Consider the following 12,222-nt stretch of genomic DNA (forward strand, 5'->3'; position numbering starts at 1 on the left):
GTCAAAGGATTTCTCCACAGTGCTGTACTGGTTTCAGAAAAGACACCAGGTGAAATATTTCCAAAAGCATTTAGGCAACTCTACAGAGCCAGATCCATTTTAAAAGAGACTGAAGGCCCTGGCCCATCATTGAGAGTATCACAGATGAATATAATATTATACATAAGCTGGAGGGTAGCATGCCATCTCTCAGGTTCTGGGTAGAGAAACAGGCTAATATTTGTCCCCAGTTTGTTTCACTTTAAATCTCCTTTGCCACTGAAATGCATTCCTGTCTCATCCCTCTCCCTGATCCAGTTCCATTTTGGCCATGATATGCAAGCATGTCAGTGTATTAAACCAGCAAAAAATTTAGCTGGTAAAGCAACTTTCGTCAGAATTGTGGTCTCAGCAATGCAGTGAAGAGCACCACACTGTGTTCAAGCATGGAACCTTTAGATAGAAACTACTAGGTGAAGTTCAGAAGAAGCTGGGAGCTTGAGGATGGTAGCAAGCCTTGACAAACTTGATCACCTACTAGGTGAGTTAGGTGAAACAGGAGGACAGGGAAAGCAAGGATCTGGGTTAGCAATTTCCTTACCAGAGACAGACATAATTTTAGTTGTGCTTTAGAAATGAGGAAATTAATGTCACATTGTTTATTTCTCTTTTCCCTTAGAAATTATATTGCTCACTATTACATCTGAATAGTATTCTTTTATAAAGATAAAGAAGTCAATATTAAGCAGAAAGCTTAGTTTAATTTTGCAAATTTTCTGTAGGGAGTCAAACTGCAGTTTTGCTATTAAGAAATAAAATCAGTTTTCTTCGTGAGGCCTTTAGATTTGAATCTGTTCTTGATACTGTTAATAAAATAATATGCAACAGACCATGAAAAAGAGAGAAATTCTGGTTTTTTTCCTGCTTTACTTAGTGCCACAAATGGAATCAGCTCCTATTTTGAAGATGGTCTACGAGGACAAGTTCTTCATTCTAGGCCAGCAAGAGTTCTATAATATTCCTGTATTTATAACGGTATACTTTAAGTTCTATGCTCATTCCTCTAGAGAGATGTAAAAAGAAGAATATTTGCAGTCGGTGTCAAAACATAAGATGAAACCAGTAACCTTACAAAGTCCAAACAGTCATGCATGTGAGTTACACTGGTAGCCCAAGTAAAAGGTTTTTTTGTGTCCTGACAGCTGCTGTGAGTCTCCGTACCAGAAGAGGGCAGCCCCACCAAGGCCTCCGATAGTAACATCAATCAGCCCGTCGTCGTTTAAATCCATTTCTCCATGCACAGACTGGCCAAAAAATTTCACTTTTTCCCCGTCTCCACCTGATGCAATACGCTGTGAAATGCATGAAGAGGTTAATGTGGTGCACTTTGAAGGGTTTTGTAACAGTCAAGATGCATTTGACTGCAGTGAGATGGGGTTTAGGCTCTTTAACTACATTAAATTTTCATTACAATACTCCTAAAACAGTTACCATGGTGATGAACACACTATAAATTTTCAGATTGCAAAATATCTGCTTTTGTGGCTGTACAGAACATATCAGAAGGTTTCTAATAGAAGCATGCGAATATAATTTTTAACAACATTGAGACTCAGATTCAGTTAAATAACTATGAGTTTAAAAGTATAGAGCAATTTAAAAAATAAGCTGTTACAACTGGTCAAGTCACAGTCTCATCTTATGTTGGGAAGACAGGATTATAAACATTATATACATTACAACAGCTGGCAATCTGCAGAGTTTTACTTCATACCTGTGAATACTTTTTACTGATTGCTTTGCCATGGCCATGATAAATATAAACAGCTCCCCGATGGTCATCCTCTAAGGGAGAGCCTATTACAATGTCATTGTACCCATCCAGGTTGAGGTCCTTCACTGCAGCAATCGCAGTCCCAAAGCGCGCACCGCAGGGCTCATTCTTTAGAACTTTGCAGGTGTCCTGTTTTAACGGTGAGCAGCACGTTTGCTTTATGGGTTCAAGACTCATCTGATACTCAAACTTTGTCTGTGGAAGGACAGATTTAGAGTTTGTGAATTTCCACCAATGTTTCAGCAATGCAGACTTTTAAGAGGTCCTGTCCAGAAGACAAATGGATGAATTAAACAAAACAATTACAAACTATTCTTAGTGATTAAGTGCACTGTAGAAACTGTGATTCTACAACTATAATTCAAGTGCTCCTTCTGAGCATCATGTGGCAAAAACATCCTTGCTCCCTCTCTTTCTGCCTCTAGATGCTTCTGCATATTTCTCTAAGTTAGAGGTTCACAGAAAAGCACAGTATCATAACAATATTTGGATGGTATTGTAAGTAAACCACTTCATTCTTTAGGCAGTGTAGAGTTTTTCTAAAGGCATTCTCTTAATCTGAAAAGTTAGCCAAGTTACTTATGAAACACAGATGGCAATACTGTTATTCCAGAACAAAAGATAGCATTTCTTTTATGTAGTTGAATTCTGCCCCCAGTAGACACATACACTGTGGCCTAACATACATACATATTCTGATCCAGCGTGTATCCTGGACCGAAAACACATGGACCCTAGGGCATAGAACCCATCTTTCCCAGGAATTCCATGCCACAGTAGCAGTAGCAAGCAAAAATTTCAATTTTTCTTGAAATAGTATTTTAGGAGATCATCATTGCTAAGATATATTTTGATAATTGTTATAACAGTACACAAGGGTAATGGATGAGAAAAACAAAAAGGAAAAGAAAAATGAAAAGAAAAAAGAGAAGAAAATGAAAGAGGGGAAGGCAGGGGAGGGGAGGGGAGGGGAGGGGAGGGGAGGGGAGGGGAGGGGAGGGGAGGGGAGGGGAGGGGAGGGGAGGGGAGGGGAGGGGAGGGGAGGGGAGGGGAGGGGAGGGGAGGGGAGGGGAGAGAATGCACAGATATTGGAAGAAAAGACTTAGCAAATTAATAAAGTGAGGTGTAGCTGGTATAATCCTCAATCTAGTCAGACATTTAAAAGCTGTTGGATGTACGGGGTTTCATTCTAGGTTACTAAGCAAGTCACAAGGATAGATTTGTATGTATGCCATACTGCAGCTTATAGGATCTAGTACTTATCTACATAATACACTCCATTCTCAAACAAGAGTTTGAGAATGAAATTTAAAATTCAGTTGCTTTATAATCTCAGTTGTCAAAACCATGTTTCTCTGTTTTCAACAGGTCATCTTCCCCAGTTCAAATTACTGTATTTCTTTAAAATAAGGACAAGAAGACAGCAAAGAGCATGCTCTATTCCTGGTCAGTAAACATCATCGGCCTTACCTTGTTCAGACTATAAACATATACCTTCCCTTGCTCCTCTTTCTCAGTTCCCATATACATAGGAGCTCCAACAAGAAGAAGGTCTGTAAATGAGTCCCTATCAATGTCGACTGTGGTAATAACACCCCCAAAGTATGATCCAATCTGTAGGAAAACATAAAGTGTACATCAGAGACAGAGTCAGCAACATCATGCTACATTTTCTTTTCAGAGACTTACTTCTTGCTTGCAATGACAAATATTAACCATCAGGCAGAAATTTTCTTTACTAGCTAGATTCTTTTGGTCTGTTTGTCTTTGAAGCTTGTTTTCAGTTTTAGCATTTGTTGTCTGATTTTTTTTATTAAGAAGTGGGCCGTTCAACTTTCAACTCCTCTGAGTTTGAAAGTATAAATGGGTAATTTCTACCTCCTATGGGAAGTAGGACCTTCTAAGACAGCATTTGAGCAAGACTGTCTTGGGGAAGCTAGTTTTCAAATCACAAGTAAAAAAGCTTAGACAAAAGCTTTTGTGTCAGTGCAGACAGTCGCCAAAATTCTCAAGTTGTTATTATTTTCAGAGGAACAAAAGCTACATGAAGAGATGGATACATTCACAGACCGGGTACAAGCTATAGGATTTATCTGCTTACATTCACTTCACAGATAAGCAAGATACCCTGCATTTCCTTTACACTTAACACGAGAAGCAGCCTCTTCTAGTCAAAGATACATCTACTCTCACAGAGATGCTTCAAGTAGTCCAGATGTCTCAAACCTTAAAGAGCACAAAATCACAGGATGGATCAGGCTGGAAGGGCCCACAGTGGGTCATCTGGCCCAACCTCCCTGCTGAAGCAGGGTCATCCCAGAGCACAGGGCACAGGATGGTGTCCAGATGGTTCTTGAATATCTTCAGTGAGGGATACTCAAAACCTCTCTGGACAATCTGTTCCAGTGCTTGGTCACTCACACAGTAAAGAATTTCTTTCCCATGTTTAGGTGGAACTTCCTGTGCATCAGTTTCTGCCCATTGTCTCTTGTCCTACTGGAGGACAAGGACACGGAGGATCAGAACCTCCAAGCAGAGCCTGGCCCATCCTCTGGCCCCTCCCTGCAGACACTTGACAGACACAGAGGAGGTGTCGTGTCAGCCACCTCTTCTCAAGGCTGAACAAGCCCAGACCCCTGATAGCTACTTTAGCTCATTGACTCTAAAATGTTTGATTGATTGATTGATTGACTGACTGATTAGCTGAGTTGCAGACATCAGCTAGAGGTGAAAATTAGGTAACTTGAATGCTCCTGAAAGAAGCTGGTACTGCAGCCTGGGGAGATGAGAGTAGGCAGGTCTTTCAATTCTCATAAGCATAATATTATCTTAATAATACCATCCTTAATTATGCAATTACATGGGGATTTTTCTTCCTGCAGCAATAGCTCTCAGTGAGCTGCTACTCAGTGTAACAAGCAACTATTCAATATTTCAATCTATCCCAGAAGATGCTCTTGCATGGAACCCTGCTTGTCAAAACTCTTTCCTGACAGTGACATGCTCTTCCACTCAGCAGACAAAGAAAATTGCATGTACAGAGAAGGCAACAACCACTTTGAAACTGGTGAAGACTTAGCCCTCAAAGACAAAATTTCCAGGGATCTACTGTACAGTTCACTGTTGCTAATAGTATCAGAGGATCTGCCTAACTTGCTTACAACTCCCAGTTTCATGTGCTCTTCGAATGAGTTCTCATTTGAATAATTATTTTTATTTCTTCTGCTATATTCCTTTTGTATGTTAACTGTGAATGCATACTTACTTGTTGTCCATTTAATCTCTGAATTACTTGCACCTCTTTTCCTTCCATCTTATAAATGATAACTTGCCCAGTGTGATTGTATCGTGGCTGTCCTGCTATGTACAGCACACCTCCAGGTGTCAGTGCTGAATTCACAGTATATCCTAAGAAGCAGAAAGAAGTCAAGATACAACACAAAGAGAATGCATCAGAAATACTTGCTGTGATTCAGAGCATTTGTAAGGTTTATTCCATAACTAGATGTTTAGCCCTATTCATGGTGGACAGCAATAGTAGTTAATTAAAAGGACTTTTTTTTTTTGTCTACAGTCTCAGAGTGAGGAGCACCACTGTGCTATTAAACCTGTTCACAGGCTGGTGAGCCATGTTCACTTTGCTGTTCTCACACAGTGTAAGAAATAACTCATGAATATCTGGTTGAAAAGTCACTTTCAAAGAACAGTTGTCACTGGCTCACTCTCAAACTGACGGAGTCTTCAAAAAGTGATTCTGGGGGGCATTTTGAACCTACCTCTGTTCTGCTTAATATTAACAACAATTCAACAACTTTGGTGAAGGAAGAGTTAAAAAATATGCAGTGAAATCAGAACTGTGGAAGAGTTGCAAGTATTATGGGAGGATAGGATCTTATTTTGAAAATTACCAAATTGGAGTTATAATAAAAGGCAGCAGGTAAAGACATTTAGCAATGAAGAAAGTGTACTTAGGGAAAAACATTAAAATATTCTAGCACTGATTCTTCATCATTGGAATTACGACTTAAATGAGATAACAGAGCAAACAGAGCCATGAAGTGTAGAAAGCAAGACCCAGAGGAGAGAGCAAGCCTACTGAAGCTTTTTGGTAGAAAAATAACCTGCCAATATGCAAAACATTATTATAGAAAAAAGATGTTGGTCTTGTTGGTTTTGTCCATTGAGCGACAGAAGAAAGCTTAATTTTAAGCAAATACTTGGACTGAATATTGTGTAAGACTTTTTAACTATGAAGGCATAGAAAAACTTGGTAAGAATACTAGAGGAATCCATGAAATCTTCTTTGAACAGATTTAACATCTCTGTTGGAAAAGTCTAGATATACTTAGGTCTATGTTTGGATTTGCTTTCTGATTGTAGAAGTTGTTATTTATTTTTTTTCAAGAACAAGAAAATCATAGAGTAGACTCTTTCCCAGGCTTCTGGAATAAAAGATATTCTGTAAGATACTCATTTTGAATGAGCTTTGAGAGACGTCTTGTAGCATTTGTTGAAAAGTGTTGTAAGGTGGGCTATTTCTCTTACCTAGATAGGCTGCAAGAGGTTCATTTCTTTCTGAACGCCTGTCACGAAAGGTGTCATTGGTTGGCATTGAAATAACACTGTCTTTCACCATGAGCACCGTGCCATTCCAGTCATATGCTCCAACTGCTCCAAGCATGACCCAATCCTTAAGGAGAGTAAAGCAAAAAGCCTGTTCTCTATGTGAGTCATCTTTAGTCATCCATGGTTCAGGATGTTCACATTTGGATAATGCTTCCTGTATGCTTACACTTTTAGCCTTGCTTTTCCTATTATGGTATGGACCCTACAATCATAGGGTCATAAAAAAGCTTGGGTTGAAATGTCCTGAAAGATCATCCAGTTCCAACCCCTCTTGCCATGGGCAGGGATGCCACTAACTAGACCAGCTTGTTTAGAGCCCCATTCAACCCAGCTTTGAACACCTCCAGGGGTGGGGCATCCACAGCTTCTCTGGATAATCTGTTCCAGTTCCTCACTTTGCTCCATGTAAGAATTTCTTCCTGTCATCTAATCTAAACCTCTGATCCTTTAGTAAAACCTTTCTCCCTTGTCCTATTGCTATCTGCCCATGTGAAAAGTCACTGTCCTTCCTTTTTATAAGCCCCCTTTAAGTACTAGAATGCTGCTGTAAGGTCTTCCTGGAGCCTTCTCTTCTCCAAGCTAAATAATCCCATCTCTCTCAGCCTGTCTTCATAGGATAGGTGCTCCAGCACTCTGGTCATATTTGTGGCCCTGCTCTGAAACTGTCTTTCAAGTTAAAACATTGCCCCTTGTTCTATCACTAAAGGCTCTAGTAATAAGTCTTTCTCCATCTTTCTTAACATATTTTTAGGCTATTTTCCTGATAGAAAGTGCTATGGGACCATTAAGTTTAGAGTTCATGTGAAGTATGTGAGTACTCTCTCATGCTTTCATTGTTCATAAATGTTCTTTACATACATTTTACATAAAAGGTAACTGGATTACAGGATGCTCCAAAACATCCAGCAGCAAAAAGGACTATCCAAAGAATTCTGAAAAACTTATTCCAAATTCATAGAATAACCAGCAAAAACCTACCTTGTAAAATAACTTCTATTTTCAAACAGTTTGTTTACCTGAGAGTAATGAGCACTGAAGCCAGCTTGAGACATTTCCATTTCAAAAGAGGAGGCCTGCTGGTCTGTTGTTGCTATTGAACAGAAAACATTAAGTTTCAAAAATAAATTTGTTTCAATCTGAAAAAGTAACTGAAGAGTGTTATGAAAATGATCATATGATAGTCAAGGATAGCATAATTAACTAATCTATTCAGTGAATATAGTTTGCCATAGATTTTTATAATAAACACAGAAACAAAGACCTGTGTTGAATGCTACTATTAAGTATGGGAATTTCCATTTTAAGATCATGTCTCAGAACTTGTCCAACAAAGTTTCTGGGCTAAAACTGACCAGATTTGAACTCAGGCTGATGGTAAGTATGTTTGGAATGTTTGATTAATATGGTTAAGCCATTTTCCACTTGAGCTAAGTGAACAATAAAACACCAGCCATGTAACCTTGGCCTTGTATTCAAGCAACTAAAGTTTTGTAGGCAGCTGGAGGAACTTTAAATGAAAAACACTTGATGTTTGTATGAACCTTTGCAAAAACAACATAGGAAAATCTCTGCTGTCCAAGATTCATAAGCCTCAGTGAAGTGCTCGGGAATGATAATCCTGCCCAGAAAATTACATGAAGATCTGATTCTCTTAAATGACTTTGTACAAAAAAGGTATCAGGTGATTTTGTACTAGCTTCAGTATCTAAAGTTAAGTCATCATATGCTAGTTATTAAAATATGATGGGCTGTTTTGCTCCTAGGTAAACTTGAAATATCATCAGGGAAGAAAAAGTTCTGCCTTTTCTACTTAAAAGAAAGATAAACAGCCCTTAATAGTCAAGGACTGTTTTGCCATTTTAAGTGGCCAAGTAAGGGAACCATATTCTGCATGTTGATTCTTCCTTGAGAGCAAGATATGCTAACAGGCAGTAGAGGTGTGCTATGAAATATGCTCTGATACTGGTCCAGGAAGAGTTCACAGTTTGCTACCAGCTGAGTGCTGAAGCAAACCTTCAGCTGTGTGAAACTGAGCCATAGCAAGCCATGGTTCCACGAATTTCAGGCATTTGGACTATTAAATGATACTGAACTTTTGATACTCAGCAACTAAACCACAGCAGTTGCTCCCTAGGACACGATGTCGGTCCTAATTGTTGCAATTTACAGCCAGTCATAGGAAGGAGACATGATCTCAAACACAAAGTGTTTGACTTACAGATGAAGACTATCATGTTTCACAAGATGTAGCTGCTTTTCTAAGTCTGATAAAATAATTTTTAGGCATAAAACTCTTAAGCTGCACATCTGCTGATAAACAGTACTTTCATGCAGTAAAGGATGCTCCTTAATGAACTGAGAAAGACAGGATTCTCACAGCCTGAGGCAGAGGACAAAGCTGGTACTGTTGGTGTGTGTAGCTCAAAATACTGCTTAGATAATGGCTCTTAGCCCAACTTTCCATTCAGTTTCAAGCTGCCAAGCATCTTACAAAGGATATTTTGTGAAAAAACACTTGTGCCTGCCTACGCGTTGGATAAAATATAAAATTGCTGTCAAAAGCAATGTCCATGCCATGAGACACAGAGACATATGAAAAAGATTATGTGTAAAAATCCACTGGCTGTAAAGTAGGAGTTTTTGTTGGATTTGATTTTTCAAATCTCTCTCAATTTTCCTTTGAATTTTTTAAAGAACTAAAATGAAAACAAGAAATCCAAGAAAAAGAATCAAGTATACTACTACAGCAAGGAGCAATTTAGATTGAGAATTTAAACAGATTCAGATATCAAATTTCAACAATCAAGGTTCTTGTGATGCATAGAAGCTACTATGTACAGACCTAATTAATCTCCAATTAAACACATCCAATAAACTGGCTTGTCACCCAAGAGCTGCACGGTATGGCAGAATTAATCTGCCTGCTACCACCACCAAAAAAATAGATGCATGGACACAGTTGCAATTTCAGGATACAACTGAAAGGCTTTGGGATAGGACAGGAAAGGCCTGAATAATCAGCATATTTGATTTAGTCAGCATCATCTAGCTGCAACCCATTGGAGCAGCTTGACCTTGGTTTGTTTTGACAAAAAGCTAAAATCCCATTTTCAGTTTCTATTCTGATTCTCTTGCAGACAGATTACACGACTTCTGGGACTTAGGTGGAGGAGGAGACATTTCTTGTTTCATATTGCAGATGCCTTATATAGAAATCTCAGTGCACCCACGAGTTCCTACAGAAAATCTGCAAATCAAGAAGTTTTGCAGTAATGAAATTAATTAGCTTGTCTGTTATGGTCTGGATGAAGGTTATGTTCCACATTTTTCATTTCAAATACGTATTTTTTGTAATAAAGTCAAGTCAATATAAAATAAAAATTGTAAATAAGGCAAAAAAAATCAAGGCATAAATATCCTAACATTTTATAATAAGTTTTTGTTAAATATAAAGTAACAATATCCAAGAGACACATATATGTTACTGCATCATTTGCAGAAAATTACAACTGAGTTCAAGGAGTACTGCAGAACTTGCTGATACTAAACAGCTACAATATGCTTTATAAACCAAGATACTGAAGGACATGAAGAAGACAATTTGTTGTCTCAAGAGCCAACTATCATATAAACACATAAAATTTACACTATTTAATCAAACACTTAGTTTCACCACCATCAACATAACTAGATTTGTTTGGGTATTTTACTAAGCTACAGAACTTGTTTAATGTTCAAATGCTTTGTATTTTTTTCTTATTATTAGAGGAACGATTTAGTACAGTCACTGGAAGGATTAGAGCTCACTACATAAAGCATTCCTCACCAGCACGGAGTTCAAGCCAGCACAAGTTACTGCACTGCTTGGAGGCTGGGGTTTCATGTGACAGACAGGTACTACCTAATGCCTGATGGCTGCTGACTGATAAAAAGGACAAGGTGGAGTGTGACAAACTGAGACCGTCTCCTCCAGTGGTATCTGGTTGTTCAAAGGGTTGAGCAAGGCACAACACGTTGACTTTGAGCACAAAGATTTCCAGAAACTCAGTCATGTTTGGGCTTAGGTCCTTCACCTGTTATCATGTTAATTAACTTCTTATTCTATATTCATTATAGCTAATAGATGTAACTAACATTTTATTCTGACAATGAAACAGAAATATTTTTCTCACTTTTTTAGAAGTATAAACGACAAATTGAAGACCAAGTTTTCAATTCCTGTTTGAACAACTACTTTTCTACTGAAAGTGTATTCTTCCTAGTAAACAGTGACTTAAGAAAAGAGCTCGCTATTCAGTGAACTTCAAACTACGCAATGAGCCTAAATAGGCTAAAGTTTGAGCTTGAGAGAGATTAGATTCTCCTCGAATTAATTTGCTGCGAAGCTGAGGAAACCAAATTGTCCCGAAAGTAAAAAGAGAAGAATATATAAATGATATTTTAATAAACTGTTTATTGCTGCAAATATTTAGTAATAGCTGAAAATGGTAATATTTGATAAAACTAAACAATACACTAAAAGAAACCCCAACCTAAATGCATCTGAGAAATACAACTCCAATATGAAAAAATGAAAATATTTTCTCAATTTTGTACATTCAAGTCAATACTTTCTTTTGTTTCAGCTGTAAACGACACCATTCTAGCTACTTGGAAAGTTGAAGTGTTGAAAACAATAGTCCAAATGGATGTTTTCTTTGTATGACATAAATCCCTTCAGAGCTGGCCAGTATAATTTATAACTAATAAACTCTGTCTCCTGTTACTTGAAACAAACAGTGGTTTGGACAGTGTTGCCTCATTTGGATGGAGAATGTAAGCAGACATCACGAGAGAATGACTTTTCTGTGCTAAAATCTGAGTACTGTTAACCTTCCCAAAGGAAAATTATATCTTGTTAACTCTATACAGCAAGTCCATGCTAACTTGTATAGCAAAGTAATACACTGTAATCAATAACTAACAAAAAAGAGACCCTAAATATTTAGGCAGAAAACCAGACGATCGTGGGGTAACTGGGGTATGATCTGGCAATATTTTTTACCTAAAAGACGGCAGCTTCCTATTTACCCCAGTTAAAACAGTTCTGGTTACCCTTTTAGGCTACTGTCTCCACAGGCTCTAACTCCTCTGAACACAGTCAAATCTTTAACTACTATTTTGATGTCTATTATAAAATATTTTTATAATCACCATGGAAGAAATACCTGCAGAATGAATTTTATGCAGCACAATGCATTTCAAAGGAGGATAAAAACAGGTGCTCTTCTAGTTGTTTCAGTTGTAATGCAGGCATAAAGTAAAATTTTAAATAATGGCATACCTTCCAGGGCAAATATTCTCTCTCCAAGTGCTTCAACAATGGTTAAAAGAGCTAATTCATCTGAGACATTGAAAAAATGCTTTTCAGTAGGCTTACTGGCAATTGATTTTATTTCCTCTACAAATTTCTCAGTACTTAAATTTCCTCTGCTGTAGCTGCCAAGAATCTAAAGAGAAAAAAAGCAAAACAAAAGTCAAGCATATATTTCATAACCTGTTTAAAAAGGTTACCATGATATAGGTTGTCAGAGCATGGTGGAAAATCATCTCTGACCTTAATTTATTCTGTTAAAACCTCACTCAAATTGATTTGAGTCTTTCCCAATAAGAAAAGAACTGTATGAGGGCTCAGTTGTTTTTTTGAAAATAGCATTTGACAGCAAACAAAGTAACTGTGTGGTGTGATGTCTGATATCCTCGACTGTACTTTTACCCCTTCTCCACAAAATTCTAACAATTTA

At 37.9% G+C, this 12,222-nt stretch overlaps 1 protein-coding gene across 1 annotated transcript in view; it reads right to left on the reverse strand.

Annotated features, from left to right (window-relative positions):
* The window catches only part of ITGA1 (integrin subunit alpha 1), a 74,084-nt gene that overhangs the window by 19,693 nt on the left and 42,169 nt on the right, over positions 1–12,222 (reverse strand). The window contains exons 9-15 of the mRNA XM_082301255.1: positions 11,763–11,928; positions 7,456–7,529; positions 6,359–6,503; positions 5,079–5,221; positions 3,284–3,427; positions 1,754–2,008; positions 1,201–1,331 (exon numbers count right to left, since the gene is read on the reverse strand). Coding sequence (XP_082157381.1) covers positions 1,201–1,331; positions 1,754–2,008; positions 3,284–3,427; positions 5,079–5,221; positions 6,359–6,503; positions 7,456–7,529; positions 11,763–11,928 — 1,058 coding nt within the window. The remainder of the gene's footprint in view (positions 1–1,200; positions 1,332–1,753; positions 2,009–3,283; positions 3,428–5,078; positions 5,222–6,358; positions 6,504–7,455; positions 7,530–11,762; positions 11,929–12,222) is intronic.

Source organism: Coloeus monedula (assembly GCF_965178545.1).
Source record: "Coloeus monedula genome assembly, chromosome: Z".
In the NCBI taxonomy this organism is placed as follows: domain Eukaryota; kingdom Metazoa; phylum Chordata; class Aves; order Passeriformes; family Corvidae; genus Coloeus; species Coloeus monedula.